At 42.0% G+C, this 15,387-nt stretch overlaps 1 protein-coding gene across 5 annotated transcripts in view; it reads right to left on the reverse strand.

Moving 5' to 3' along the window:
- The window catches only part of SHB (SH2 domain containing adaptor protein B), a 97,173-nt gene that overhangs the window by 18,092 nt on the left and 63,694 nt on the right, over positions 1 to 15,387 (reverse strand). The window contains exon 6 of one of the 5 annotated variants that reach the window (XM_075021550.1): positions 4,990 to 7,942. The exons of 1 other annotated variant lie outside the window; for it this stretch is intronic. In XM_075021550.1, coding sequence (XP_074877651.1) covers positions 7,759 to 7,942 — 184 coding nt within the window. In that variant the 3' untranslated portion in view covers positions 4,990 to 7,758. Of the gene's footprint in view, positions 1 to 4,989; positions 7,943 to 15,387 lie in introns of those variants that run through there. 3 more of the 5 variants (XM_075021552.1, XR_012649125.1, XR_012649126.1) reach the window with 3 other exon arrangements.

Here is a 15,387-nt window from a genome sequence, read left to right on the forward strand (position 1 = left end):
CCTACAGATTCATTCCATGTAATCATCAGCATGTTCCAGACATTCCCATGGCTTGTGCAACTAAACAGGTTTCCAACCATCCTGTCAATATTTATACCATGGCTAAGACCATTGTTCCTTGGAAGCAGACTTGGGGAGTGGGTTAATATAGTCAACTTGCCAACAAGCTTCACCAAATTTCCATGTATTCATTCAGGTGTAGGCAACAGGTAATTTCCTCTGCCAGGCTTCTCTACTACAGCACATACTTCACAGTCCTGAATGACCTGGGTAGTCATTGCTAGTGGAAGATCTGTCCCTCATTCTCTGGCCCAGTGGCAGGTATCATCTTGGCCTCTATGGCTTGCCATCTCATGGGCCCATTGGGCCATGACTGATTCTCCTTTGTGTTGTCAGTCTAGGTTCTTTGTTGCAGCCAGGGCTGTGATGTCCCCCTTTGTACATTGGTTAGCTTTAGTATTTTGGCACTCTTCTGTGGCCTAGTTGTTTGTGATCTGTGCACTTACATGATGAATACTCATCATTGCTACAGGCAATTTGTTGCCACATTTTGGTGGCCCAAATGAGTTTAACTCAGCCTTCCCATCCCTGTTTTTTTCCTATGGTTCTATCCATCCCTACTCAGCATTGGCCACCAACAAATAGTCAGTGTAAACATACACTGTGGGACACTTTTCCTGTTAGGTATTTCTAGGGCTAATTGCATAGCCTTGGCTTCCGAAATTGACTGGATTGTCCTGTTCCACTCCATGCAGCCACATAATGGGTGAGTGTACTCCATACTACTGCTTTCTGTGCAAGGTGTTCTTTATTTCCCAGATGTGGTCACTGGGTCATCAGGGCAGTCCACTTGTTCCAAGTATGGGCAGTAGCATTACGGATAGGTGCCACTCCTTCTTTGAACATCCAGTGCAGTACAAGCAAATTGGAGCACTTATGTAAGCAGCTGTTCTGTTCCTGGTACTTCAGATGCTGCTTGGACTCTTTGTTAGGTGGAAAGGGTCTTATTCTCTCAAGGTGTGTAATTAGCTTCTGACCCCTGGTAGCTGCAGCTCCAAAATCTCAGTGGTCAGCCTTAGATTCACCGGGGCTCCTCTGCCACACACTGCAGGAGACTACAATACCTCCTGAGGTGATATATAGGATATCTTGCACTTATCACCAGTTTGGATAGGGCCCAGAGCTATTTCCTGTGCCACTTCCAGCTTCACTTACTGGAAGGCTTGCTGTTGCTTGGGTCCCCACATAACCCAATCTTGCTTACACCACCCTTTATAGTGGTTTCACTAGCTGACTGTATCCAGGAATGTGCATTTGTCAGAATCCTACCATTCCAAGGGAATGCTTAAGCTTCCTTTTTGTTGGTAGCTTTGGGAAATATACTATTTTTTTCTGCCACTTCACTGGATACGCCAACTTCAATCCATCCATTTTACCGCTAGTAATTGTATTTCTACATTGGACTTCAGAATTCTTGATGGCACACCTTGCCTGCAGTAGGATTTTAATGACAGCTTAACCTTTTTCCAAGTATTTAATCTTTTGTTTGTCCCCAGAGTATGATGTCATGAGTGTACTGCTGGTGTTCAAGGGCAGTGCCCATCTCTTAAGATTTCTTGAATCAGTCCACAGCAAATGGTAAGACTGTGCTTTCACCCCTGGGGTAATCAATTCCAGATGCACTGGTTTCCTTCCCAGGTGAAAGCAAACTGAAGTCTATGCCCTTCCATTATGGGAATAGAAAAGAACGTGTTGGCTGTCAGTGCTGGCCTACCATTTTACTACTTCTGCTTCCAACTCTCACTGCAGCTGGAGATCCTTCTCTTAAACTAAACCCTGAGATTACTCCCCTATTCTTGTCTACTTCCTTGTAACTAAAGTTTAGCCAAGCCCAATCCAGCTCAACTGCCACACTGGCCAAAAAAACAAAGCTTGTTTTCAAACCTGTGTTGTGGCTCCATCTGTGTAGTGTTTCATATGCCCCACAATGCTAAATGCAGTGCCTTGCTCCAAGCCCACTTTGACAGGCTGCTGCCTGCTGCCACTTCAAACCAAATGGTAGTGATGAAGATGGGGAAGGTGCTAGTGGCAGAAGAGGCCTAAGAAAACTCCCACCCTCCATCAGATTGACTGATGGCAGAAAGGCTCTGCTAAAATCCCTACTACTCAATCTCCCGCACTGAGCTTGCAGGACCAGAACACCATCAGCAGACTCCAATGATACCTTCCAGAGTTCCTGTGGGGTAACTAGAGAGTAATACAGAAGGGCGAGCTCAAGCTATCAGCAGCCTGAGGTGATGCAAGCACCAGATTAGAAGTAGAAGCAACATTCCTCTCCTTGTAGGCTGGGTACCCAGGCCCTGGGGTACCCCCACTTTTGCCTTCTCTTCTCCCACCTAAATCAGCCTGATTCCCACTGCTGGTCCTCATAACATCATGTGTTCCAACCCCCAGACCATCCTACAGGTTCTGCTCTAGACTTGTTTCAGTTTGTTGACATCTCTCCTTGTACCTGGAGGCACCCAAGCCAGATGCAGCCTCACCAGTGCTCTATAGAGGAAATAACCACTTTCTTCCACCTGCTGGCTACACTTCCACTACACAGTCCTGACTACAGTAGGCCTTCATGACTACAAAGGTGGACTTCTGACTTCTGTTCAGCTCTTTGTTACTCCTTTCCTACTGGTGACCCTCCAGTCTGTCCTTTTGCAAGGCGTCAGTGCATCCCAATGCAGGACTGCCTTTATGGAACTCCAGGAGGTTCATGCTGGCCCATTCCTTCTGCCAATCAAGCTCACTCTGTATAGCTCCCTCTGAATTTCCCTCTAGTTTATCAACAGCTAACGGTCATCACCAAAATACGGACTGCCAGATGGAGCCAGTCCAGGATGTCTGTTCAAGACACAGACATAGGAGACTAATTGGGTTTACTCTTGAATAAACTCTTGGTCTACAACCCTTGTACACTTTGATCTTTAGCTGACAGGTAAACAGTCTGGTAGCAAAATGGCTTGAAACAAAACAGAGAAGATGCAGTATCAGTGCCCCAAAGTTACTTCTCTGAGTGGTGTGGCTGGCAGTAGGAACCTTGAGATTTTTCTTTGGCTTGATAGTGCTGTAGGCTATGCAGTAGTAATTGCATAGATGCCAGAAATAGAAATCAATGACAGAAATGCCACATCACCTTTGCTTATAGGTAGGCATTGATGGCCCTGTGTACCACTCAGGACAATACCAGGACCGAGGAATTCTCTGATAGTGTGGGATAGAACGCAATGTTTTGTTTTTCCTATGCTACTACTGCAGGTATCAACACTCAACTGTTACCTGCATCCAGTGTAATGTCACAGTAACACCAATCTCCAAACCAAGCTTAGAAAGAAAACTGGGCCCTGCAAAGCTGCAGTTAAGCTACTGTATTTGTGTCTTGGAACTGTCAACAGCAATAAATGCAATCCAGGGACCGTGAAAGACACTTGAGAAAGCACGGGCAATGTCTGGATTGATCTTGTCTCTGAACTAACTGCAAGCTCCAGAGCACTGAGGTCAACACAGCAACTCTGATTTGTGGGTACATTGTTCTCAGAGTAAGTTCAAGGCCTAAGACAGGCAATAACATGCTGCAGAAAATGGGTTGTACACGGTCATCCCTTGCAATCTATGAACTTCCTTTTTCAGTAGGACTTCTATTCGCTTCATTTCAGACCAACAACTTTGTTCAGCTGCTGCCATTTTCTTCCTTCATTTCTTCCTCCCTTCTTACTGGGAACTCCAGCAAGAAGTAATAAAACAAAGTAATTTGCAGTGTTTTACATGGGATCATTGCAGATCATTAAAAAGGAAAGAATGCATGAAAAACAGTTGACTCTCCACTGTTCATTCCCTTCTCCCCTTGCTCAGACCAAGAGTGCAGACAGGTCTGTTTCGTTTCTGTTTTGTTTTTCCCTGTCTCCAAGAAGCTAGTGCAGCAGTGTGTTGGGTGGCTTTTATTTATTTATTTATTTATTTATTCATTTATTTAAACAAGTGTTAAGACCTTGCTTGTTCTGCTCAGGCACCCTAGGTACAACCTGAGGACAGCATGAATAACTAACAGCAGCAGACGACTGAGTACCCCAGAGTGTAGCTTAGCAGTGCAGCAGGGTGAATATGGAATCAGAGTCTGGATGAAAGATGGCATTTGCAGCCTCCACAAACATTGCCACACAGTGTTTGTGTTGCCAACTTGAGCCACAACAGCAAGACAGAGGGCAAATCCTGAACCTTACTAGGCACAATAACAAGCCATAATAATAAGCAGCACATAAATGTGTCATCCTCCAAGCAGCAACTGATTTCCCTCAGAGCACAGACTCAGGCCATTTTCTTTGAGAAGCTGGAAATGCGTGTTTTGTATCTTTGCACTTAGATCCCTGTGCTTTGCATCCTGGCTCTGAAGACTTAATTTCAGTCAGAGAATAAACTATTACCAAGTACAGAACCCATGGTGATGACTATACTTCACAAACTTCAGCAATTTTTCCAATTATGGAAGGAACTGTGAGATGTAATCTTGGCCACTAAAAATCTCCTACTTATCATACAGATGTTCACACCTTGGGGGCTTTCATCACACTGAAATACTCATCAAAATAGAAGCCTAATTAACACTTCTTATAAAGTCTGCAAAAAGTGATTCATCAGTGTTATGCTGTAAACAGCAATAACTGGATTCCTTGAGCACCTCAAGCAATTGGACAGCAATGTCATTCACACATGCACAGGTGTTGTTCTGGCACAGCCCTTGCAAAGGTGTACATTGTCAAAAGAATTACTCAGGGCAGTACTGAGCCATATTATTTTCCAGACTCCAGACCAGATTATAGCCTAATGATTACTTTCAATACACAGTTAAGACACACAAACACAAATTGTTCTGAAAGGCTGTTTCAGCTATTAGCTGTTCAAGACAATCTGAGTACACATTGATAGAGGAAGAAAAGGAAGAGGTTTATAATTTCTTTTTCAATAAACTTTTAATGTGTTATATAGGCATGATCGCTACGAGATCTTCCATCTATACGCAATGCTACACACTGCAACACACTGCATTTTCACTGTACATTAAAAGGTCTGGGAAGAATATTCCTTCACTGGAAAAATATCATACAATCACTTAAATAAACAAATACAACATTACAGTGCAAACAAAATCCTGGTTTTATTTATTCTGCAATTACTGAGTATTTTATAAAAGTATTTTTAAAAAATAATCAAAAAAACCTTCCCACAGACAACCAACATTTTCTGATATGATTTTCTTTTGCTCAACCAAGAACCCTGATCTGATCTTTGAAGCTGTAATAAACTGTATACACATTTGTATGATGCATATTTGACCTGATTTGTATGAAGCAAGGGATCCCAACCCAAAATCTGCAGACAGCAATAAAGTGGTACCAGCTGACTTTTGATCAGGCCCATGACAAGAAAGATTTGGTACAACAGTCATCTCCATGAACTAAAGACAATGTACTTAAGAAAGCTTGGCAAGGTCTTGGTTAATGATGCTGTTGGTTTCTACTGGTAATTGTTGTTAGAAAGAGTAGGGGCTTACTTTTCCATTACTGAAGAAGATAAACAGACCATAGAACAGCAACAATCCCAGATTTTCAAAAATGCACTTCAACATGCAAAAGAAGAAATATGACATATTTCTGTCCCAAGAGGCATGACGGAGTTGCCAGAGACCCCACAGGCAAAGACTCAGACAGCAGCAGATGCAATCTGATTCCTAATCTCTGTGAGCTCTGCCACCTTCATGAACTCCTATTCTGGTGAGAGAAGAATATGCTATCTTAAAAGTGCCTGTATGCTTTTGCCAATTGGGTGGTGTTAAGAGGAGAATGAAGAGTTCTGCAAAGACTTTAGGGAAATAAATAGCACATGTAGGCGAGTATGTGAAAAAGGGGATGTTGGGTTACACTGGGAGAGGAATGTTGTCTCTTTGTACTCCATCATGTCACCCTGCTCTCAGAAAACCAGTAAGAACCTATGCCAATGCAGCTTCAAATTCTGGGTGAGATGGGGGCAGTTTGACCTACTACTCTTGCTGCACAGAATGACACTGGGCTCCTCACATACATGTGATCCACTCCTGTTCAGACTGTGTTGGATGTCATATAAAGAACAACGCAGGCTTAAAAGGAAGCACAACATTCATCATCGATGACACTATATGGGACATCCTCGAGGTTCTTACCAGATTAGACAATACACTGAAGCACTACTTTTGCAGGCAGTAAAGGGTTATTCCATTACAATTTTCAGATTTGCACTTCTTTCTAAGCATACATAAAAGGGAATACTATGTAAGAAAGCTGAATTAAATAACACACAATTTCACAGTCCTATTGCAGTCTGTAAAATACATAAACTGCATATGACCAGTTTGCTACTACAACAGCTGATGTGTTAATGTAGAATATTCTACACATAAGTGGGAGAAGGGGCAAAGTAAGGACTACAGGGTATTGATTCCCCAGTTCCAATTTCTGCACAATTATATTATTTTCATTTATCCCATCCAATGAGCACACAGAGAATGTAGAAAATATCTCTCAAGTGGATGGGCACTGAGTTGGCAGGACTAAGGTACAATGCAGCTTCTGCAGTGCTTCTGCCTGACAGTGACTGAAATAACAGCAGGAGGCTTCTGCTCGTGGTGAAAATAAACGCTGGTCAGAAGGTATGTATCAAGGAACCATGTTTTAAGAATGCCTTGGTACACCAGAAAAACAAATTCTGCTCTGCTACATACAGCAGTTCTCATTTATACAGCTGCAAAAGCCATCTTATGGAAAGGCAGTGTGACACACACTTGTTAGTCTGCTACCTCAGTGGGACAACTGATCCAGATGAATGAGCAAGTGAAGATTTTGCCCACTGAAGCTTTATAAAAGCCTTCAATCACCCTCATGCATAAATACTAACATACATATTAAAAGGACTCATTCTCAACTACTTAAAACATTACAGTGTAACTGCTCCAAATAGAATTGGCTGCCTGCATCTATGAATGGAACTTGCAAATGAAGACAGTAACCCTTAAGAGATTATTGTACCAAAAAGGATAAAAATATATAACAAACTACTTTTTAATTACATTCCCTATTAATAAATAATTGACCATGATTTGCTGTCACAAAATTATTTTCAGATTGTGTGCCTAATAGGAGCTCAACATTTGACTACATCAAGAAATTGCCTTAAAAAAATCAAACCCCACCAAGCTAAGTGACCAGAGCTGCAGGGACTTGGCTGCTAAGCAGCTCCTTCTCAGGCCCACCAAGAACAACCTAGGGTCCCTCAGAAGTAGGTTACTCTTTCACATGGAGAAGTTTCTCAGGGTAGCAAGAGAATAAAAGTTGCTGGTGTTTTACTGCCGAGAAGAACTTGTTGATTCTTCTCAAAACATGGAGGAAGAACCTTTGTTGGGAAGTACTTTCATTCACAGAGAAGCTCTGGGAAGGTTACCTGTTATCCTTGCACTAAAGTAAGTTTTCTTTCTCTTATGTAGAAGCACTGTTCTAGAGGCATGTTGCAGCTTAAGAGTACCATACACACAGTCCCATACACAACTCTGCAGAGCACCCATGTTCCCAAGACTAAAGGCTGCCACTCTCCATCACAGACTCAAGCACTGAATTTCTGCAAAAATCCTGTGCAACCTAGCTTACCTCTCACCTCCTATCCACAGGAAGGGGTGAGACTAGGTTATCAAAGGGTCCGTACAGCTACAGGGTAGAGCAGTGACAAGTGTTCAGCTCCTTTGATAGGCAGCTTTTTTGTGGTGTAGTAGTGGATGACTTCAGGAACACTGTCGAAGGGAGGGCTGTTCTGACCCAGGATGTATTTCTCTTTGGTTTTCATCAGTTTCATGTGCATAAAACCTTGACTGCTCCTGCAAGGAAAGCAAAGCGTTAGTTCATGCTTCTGCATAGGGAAGAGGGGAGCAGCACCGTGACAGGCTGTCCTTCAGGATGTAGGGGAACGTGTGAAAACAAAATGCAAGCAGTTGTTGGGTGACATGCCAAAACAGTGGCCAGACTCTGACAGACAGTGACTGCTAGCTGCAAACCCCCATGGACAGACCAACACAAAGGCAGCCTAAGCTAGTATTTTCTTTTCACCACCTGTGCTGTCTGGATCCAGGTGCAAGGCTGTCTTACCCTGGAACTGATCCAGAGGTATGCCAGAGAACAACCTCTTTCCTGTCCCCCCACAATGTTTTCCTGTGAACATTTACTTTTCACTACAGCCAATCATTACTTCTAGACCAAAAGGTATCATTGGTTTTGGCCTGTCAGAGGCTTGAGGCTCTCTTCACAGACACATAGACACATAGGCAGGCCATGAGCCTCACTCAGATGAGGCTGGAGATCTCAGCCCTGGGGTCCTCAGTGAGCCCATGAGCCTCACTCTGCCCTGGAGACCTCAGGACAGACCACAGTCATCCCACGCTGGCAGCAAGTGCCCAGAACATGGCTATGTGCAGAACCTGGTGGCTTCAGCTGGGAAAAATTCCTCAGATAAGCCCATTCCCAAGGTGAATGGCATGAAGACTTTCACCTGCAGTGTACTGAGCAAAGGCTACTATCTTGTAGTCTTTCTGCAGGCAGAAACCAGTCTGTGACTTCAACACCTGAAGCATTCAATTCCTAGATGACCTACCTGCCTGCCTGCAAAGTATGCTGCATCTTTGAGGGAAGGCTCATGATTACACAGGGAAGAGAATAGTGACATGGTAACTGCCCTGTCTGCTCTTGGAAAGCAACCCATCAAACATAATGCCACTCTGTCAGGTAGCACCCACACTGCCGTTTAGTACAGCAGGTGGTGGAGTCGACCTCATCTCTTCCCAGCAGTGACCCTTCAGTGTCTGCTGTCTTTAGCATGTCATACAGGCTATTTTAAGAGCGTAGAGTTTAGCCAGGACAAAACAAGAGCAAAGGACAGCTCCTACATTTCAAGATATTTAATGAGGACTAGAGGGTTTTTACAGCTTGTTTGGTGTCCCACTCCCTAACTTTCTGGCTCCAAACCATTGTTTCTTCCAAGCGTGTCCAGGGAAAAAGACAATAGTGTTAAAACTGGAGTCAGTCTATGTCAGCAAGGAAACTCAGTTTAAGATGACACAGAAAGAACAGGAAAACAAATCATGCCATGCTAAAAGCAGCTTCTCTAAAATCTGCCATTTTCTATTTAGCAGGTGCAACATGCCCTCCAGAAGTGCTTGTAGTACAATCAAGGACATATCCTCCAGATGTGTTCAACAATTCTGTGACGAAGTGATGCCTTCTGGTGAGCAGAAACCACTGCAGGCACTGTAATTATAGCTCTACATGCTTAAAATCTTGCTTTACATATCAATTTCTTAGCAGAAAAGAATCTCTTTCGAATCATAATTGCTCTTTATTTCCTTTAAACAAGGGTGGCATCTTTAAATACTTTATTATAAGGACAGATGCATTGTTCCCTTCCTTCAGTTCACTATGCATCTGTTTTGCTACAAAATACCTTGAAAGTGTGCAGATAAATTAATGGAATCACAGGTGCATGCTAATTTCAGTAGTATAGCAAGAACTGGAGAAAAATCTTCCAAGTGCACTCTAATGCAGAAAGGGCAAGGACACATGCCCTTTTTGAAACAAAAAGAAAACATATAAAATGTAAACAAACTGCTACAAGCCATGTATTCATGACAGACGGCTGTTGCTTCCCTGATAAGGACCTTGTAGATACTCAGGTTTGGGTAGTACACAGTCATTGAGTTTATAGTATATGATGTCTATGGCTACCAGAATTCCACAAATGAACAAAAAGCATCTCGTCTATATCATGAGAGCTCAGTCTTTTGGGAAGCCACACTGTTTGTGAAGATGAGTAAAAAAGAATGAGACCTAGAAGATATGGATAATAGCCTAATGGAATTCAACCAAGGCAAATAGAAAGCTTCTGCCCTTGGGATGGAATAAACCTAGACAGCAGTGCAAGCTGGGACATGACTGGCCAGGAAAGGAACTTATGGTGGAGAGGACACAGAACATGATTCAACAGTCTGCCCACAAAGGCCTACTGCAGCCTGGGCTGTGGAGCAAAAGTGTAGCCAGCTGCTGGAAGAAGGTGACTACTTTCTCTACAGAGCACTGGTGAGGCAGCATACGTATCTGTAACTGTAACTGGTGTGAGGGCCCCCCACAAAGAAAAGAAGCCAGTACTGGAGCAAGTCCAGAGCAGGGCCGCTAAACATGGTCTAGGGGTGGGATGTGCGAGGATAGGCTGAGGGAACTATGTCTGTTCAGTCTGGAAAAGAAAGGATGAGATGGAGGGTGTCAGGCTGCAGTCATCCATTGCCTAAATGGAAGAGTTACAGAGAACACAGAAGTTTCTCAGAGTCAACAAGTACAAGTGGCAACAAAGAGAGTTCCCGCTGGACATAGGGAAGAGCTTCTTCCTCATGAGACTGGTGCAGTCCTGGGACCAGGCTTAGACAGGTCAGGGGGTCTCCATCCTCAGAAGTTTTCCAAATTTGCCTGTACAAAGCACTCAGCAACCTGATGAGTGTGTCCTGCTTGAAGCAGGGGGTTGGACTAGACACCTCCAGATTTCCATTCCCATCTAGATCTTTCTAGGGGTCTATGATTAATCTTTACCATTTCTATATTTTCAGAAACCACTAAGTAGAGCTTCTAGTTCAACAATTTTGATTTGAAACATTTGTAAAAATCTACTATTAAAGAAAAAAGATCAAAAAAGAATAAGAGAAACCTGTGAAATTTTATTTCAGGACTCCTAACTAAAACTTTCCTGAAATTGAAAATGTTTTTTGTGCAATTATTTCACAAGAAAGCACAATAAAATCCACCTCCATTTCAAGGCAGACACAAAACACTATTAAGGGGAAGACCTGCAAAAGGGACAAGTTTTGACAGGAGGTTCAAGAAAGTGAGAAGTCATTCCATTGTGATGGCAGACACTACAAGGTGCAGGCTGCACGGCAGATTGCTCACCTCCTGCTGTTTGGATTTGCCCTTTGCCAACCAGCTAGCAGGGATGACATCACCTTGCAACTATCTGTAGAGAAATCTTTCAGTTAATGCAGACAGGAGTGTAGACAAGCTATTGTCCTGCATGCAGGTCTATCCTAGTCTGACACAAACGCTGAGGAGCCAGCTATCCTAAAGTGTGCAGAAGAACAACTATTGACTCCTGGAAGCAGGGAACACGGAACTTTCCTGTGCACTTGTGTATTTTAAAATAATAAAGTCTTCATGGTTTTTTTTATTTGTATTTTATTTTACTGGTGCCATCTGCAAATTGTCAGCTCAAATCTGGGAAAGCAAAATCTGATTGTGTGGAGAAAGGATGAAAACACTTCAGTGTAAAGGGCTTGCCAGACAAATATGGTGGAGACCATCTCCATTAATAAGCTAAAGACATAGCCAGCTGAAAGCCAGCTCCTTTGGGGTAAGTAACCTGTTCCATTCCATTCCATTCCATTCCATTCCCTGCTTCAGCTCCTTTTGGACCAGTGCTCTAGCTTGGCAATCAGAGCTTCAGACCACTTTCTTACAAACAAGGGAATATTTCTGCTGCTGTTTTTTCCCTTCACTGCAAAGCAGCTGAAGTATGGCATGGATTAATAGTTCTGAGATCGTACTGTTTCACCAAAGCACCGTCTATGCCTCATAGTGATGCTACACAAGGCAGCCCCAGCAGCCCTACTTCTTATCAAAAGAAGAATCTTGTCAATTTCTCTTCCTTTGATAAGACATGTTTGAAGAGCAAGCTGCAATCACAGAGATCTCCCCAGCAGGTAACACATCTCATTAATGTATGCAATCTTTAATGCAATTCACACCAATGCTACATACCACTCATAATCATAACAAAAAGAAATTTTTGATCAAGAAGGCTATGAAATACTGCTAATGAAATTGACCCCAGTAACAAAATCGCCCACTCCTAAAAAGCAAGATATTTAATAATACATTACATAATTTTGTAGCTGCTGGTGCTTATTACCAACAGTTAGCATGCACCTCTTATACCTCTTACTTTTCCTGGTAATTGCTCAATGAATTTTTCATGAAAAGTATAGGGCAACACTTATACTAAATCAATTCCTTTCATGATAGATGACTTAAAAACATTTGCATACAAAACTGATATGACCGGAGGTCATATCTCTCATAAACAGTAGTATGCAATCCACATAAAGTTTGCATTTCGAGGACCAAAACTCCATCACTATTTCCTGAGATTTCTATCTTATTTCATGGCAATGGGATGTCACCCCACGTCCCTTCTTTTCAGGCAGTTTGCATTACAATTTTTCAAGGGCATAGTCCTGCAATGTAAAAATCAATAACAAAGCAAACTGACTTGTGCAATATTAGATTAAGCTCAATGAACGAAGGACCTCTCCTTGCATTCACTGAATCATTTTATAATCACAGCCCTCTATGACATTTGGCTCATTTAGACATTGAAAGCTGACTGCCTAAGACTAACAAACCTGGAGATTTTATTTGCACATAGCTTTTCTGCTAAAAGCAACTCCTAACCAGGGTCTTTGTGGAACATCCCAGATGATTGAACTGTCAACTGGCCCTATGCAGATGAAAACCTGTGAGGTTATCTTTATTCAGTTATCAGTAACCTTCAGTCATCTTCATTCTCAGCTATCTCCTCTGATTATTCAGTAACATCTCTAACAGCCCTCAGTCAAGCGCTAGCTCCCATTCTTTTCAAGGCAGTATGTTGGAAAACAGGGAGGAAACGGATGGCCATCTAACCTAGCATCTTGACTCTTGAAAAATGGTTATTTCCCACCTCCATACTATCTCATGTCCCTCCTCCTTTGTATCTTCTCCTCTTCAGCAAATGTTGTGTTTATTCAGCTTTTAGAATTAGAAGAGGTCAAAACCTGGAGTTTCCCTTTTGCAGGTCTTCCCCTTAATAGTGTTCTGTGGCTGCTTTGAAATGGAGGTGGATTTTATTGTGGTTTCTTGTGAAATAATTCCACAAAAACCACATCCCAATCTATTTCTTCCCATGCATTTCTGCTTTTTGGTTCTCCTAAAAACCCCAGAATTATGTTCATTAAGTAAAACCCAGTCTGAATAAAAAGCCCTCAGAAATGGATTTCAGATGTAATTTTGTGTGAAGCCTGAGGAAGAGTAGAGGTGGCAACTGGGAGCTGTGTGAAACTGACCTCAAAGTGTTGCAATGTCAAGCATGCAAATTTTCTGTTCACAAAGGAGAAGAACTGAGAGGCAAGAGCATTAAGTCAATGAACTGATTTTACTGATTGCTAGTGTTTGCAGACAATAGTCATCATCACGTTGTTAAAGATGGGCTGAGTTCTAACTTCTATCCTGGCTACTTTTCTGGATGTCCAGAACTCTTTAAATTGTGCATTATTCCAGGCTTACTGGTGGATGAAAGCAAGGATTATGTTTTCAAATACTTTCCTGCTTAACTCCTTTCTTGTCTCCTTCTAATTTCCAAAAATTACATTGTGAATCCATTATCTGCCTTCCTTGTTCCAAGTAAACCAACTGAGCTGTCACTAGTTGCAGCTAGAAATATCAAACCAGACATGAGAAATGAAGAACAAATTAAGTTGGAAGAAAGTCAGCTTACTACCTTGAAACCATGCCCTTGAATTTAGCACTTTCAGGTGTATATGCTTTGAAACTGTTCACATCTACACTAAGGAGCCTTGTGTGCTGTCTCCCCTTCCCCATTTGTTCTTGAAGTCTGTCTTACAGTCTCCCCTCTTCTGGTATGCCTGGACTCAGCAAATCAGTGCCTACTAGTAACTGGCAAGGCCAGAATGCGTTACACTTGTTTAACACCACTATTGCTGCTAGACCAGTAACTAGGATTACAGGGACACTGCTCAGAAAGGAACCTGGAAGTCGTAGTCCTCCCTTTTCCTCTCCTCCAAACCCTTTTGATCTAAGCTCTGATTTTAGTATGCAGAGAGATTACTGAAATTTCAGGTAGCGATGAGGAAAAAGACCTCATGGTTGAACTGTTTGTGAATCAGTTTCTGCTTAGTTTTCTAAGCAATGTTGGAGCCTACCTGAACAAGTACAAGCAGAACTTGTGCCTGATAGTGAGTAGTCCTGGTTTTGGAATACCAGTTTCACAGCTCTTTCAACAGCAATAACTGTTAGAACCTGCCAGGCCCAAAGTTTTCAAAGAGCAGAACCTAAAGGGCAATCCCAAAGTCACATATGTGAACACTGGTAAAAGCCTTGAAGAGATGAGATACACATTTTGCAAGAGAAGATGTTGGGACCTGACGTAAGTCATGTGATATTGTTACTACGTGAATTCTGAATGTCATTATGATTTCTCAAATGTTGCAATAATTCTTTCTCAAGTTTTTTGTTCAACTGAGGGAAAACAGTGACAAAACAGTGCCACTACAGACAATATTCACTCCTTCCCTATTGCAACAGTTCCCATGAGTTTCAAGTACAGAACAGGAGAATTCCTAGTTGCTAATCCCTGCATCAAATTGCTTTGGAACTCTCAAGCACAGATGTTTACACAGACACAATACTTGATATATGACTAATAGTCACACCTTGTTTAAAATGCTTTGCAACACAACCATAACACCAAGTGACTTTGAATTACAGCTTTCCCACAAATTTTCCTTCAGTTTTCAAAGGATGGGAAAGGAATTGTGAAAACAGCTCATCAGACTGTGCTTTTTTTGATCTTATGCCTGAAGTGTGATACAAGAACGTTCAAGAAATATTAATTAGTTATTAAAACTAGTATTTTTTTCCAGAAAATGTTAATGGCTTTAAAACATCATTCATGTTCTCAATCAGAAAAATTGGCCAAGCCTTTTGAACACTGTTTCGCTGAAGAAAGTGCTGTTTTGTCTGAACAGATTTTCCGCATTCACTTTGATGAAATATCACTTGGACAAGGAAAAAAGCAACAACTTTGCAGTAACATCAGAAAAACACACTCTAGCAATGTAGGAAACATGTGTTGTTTTGTTTTTCCATTACGAAATGCCTTCCTATTTAAAAATTTTGTTTTATATTATATGCTGTCACTTTGAACAAAACCTATAAAGTTTCATGCCAATGTACAGCAACAAAGAAATAAATTAAAATCTCCTCTGAAAAAGAAACAAATCTTTTTTTTTCCTCCAGGTGAGTGATTACTTTGAAAAATCCTCTACTGGAGACATTCAGAGGCTGACCTGCCCACTGCTTTTCCTGTCTCAGCTCTGTTTCTTCAAGCACAGGATATACAACACTGTCATTCTATATCTGACAGCCATTGTCTCCATGGTACAATAAACAATGT

The sequence above is a fragment of the Buteo buteo genome, chromosome Z, assembly GCF_964188355.1.
Source record: "Buteo buteo chromosome Z, bButBut1.hap1.1, whole genome shotgun sequence".
NCBI classification, from domain to species: domain Eukaryota; kingdom Metazoa; phylum Chordata; class Aves; order Accipitriformes; family Accipitridae; genus Buteo; species Buteo buteo.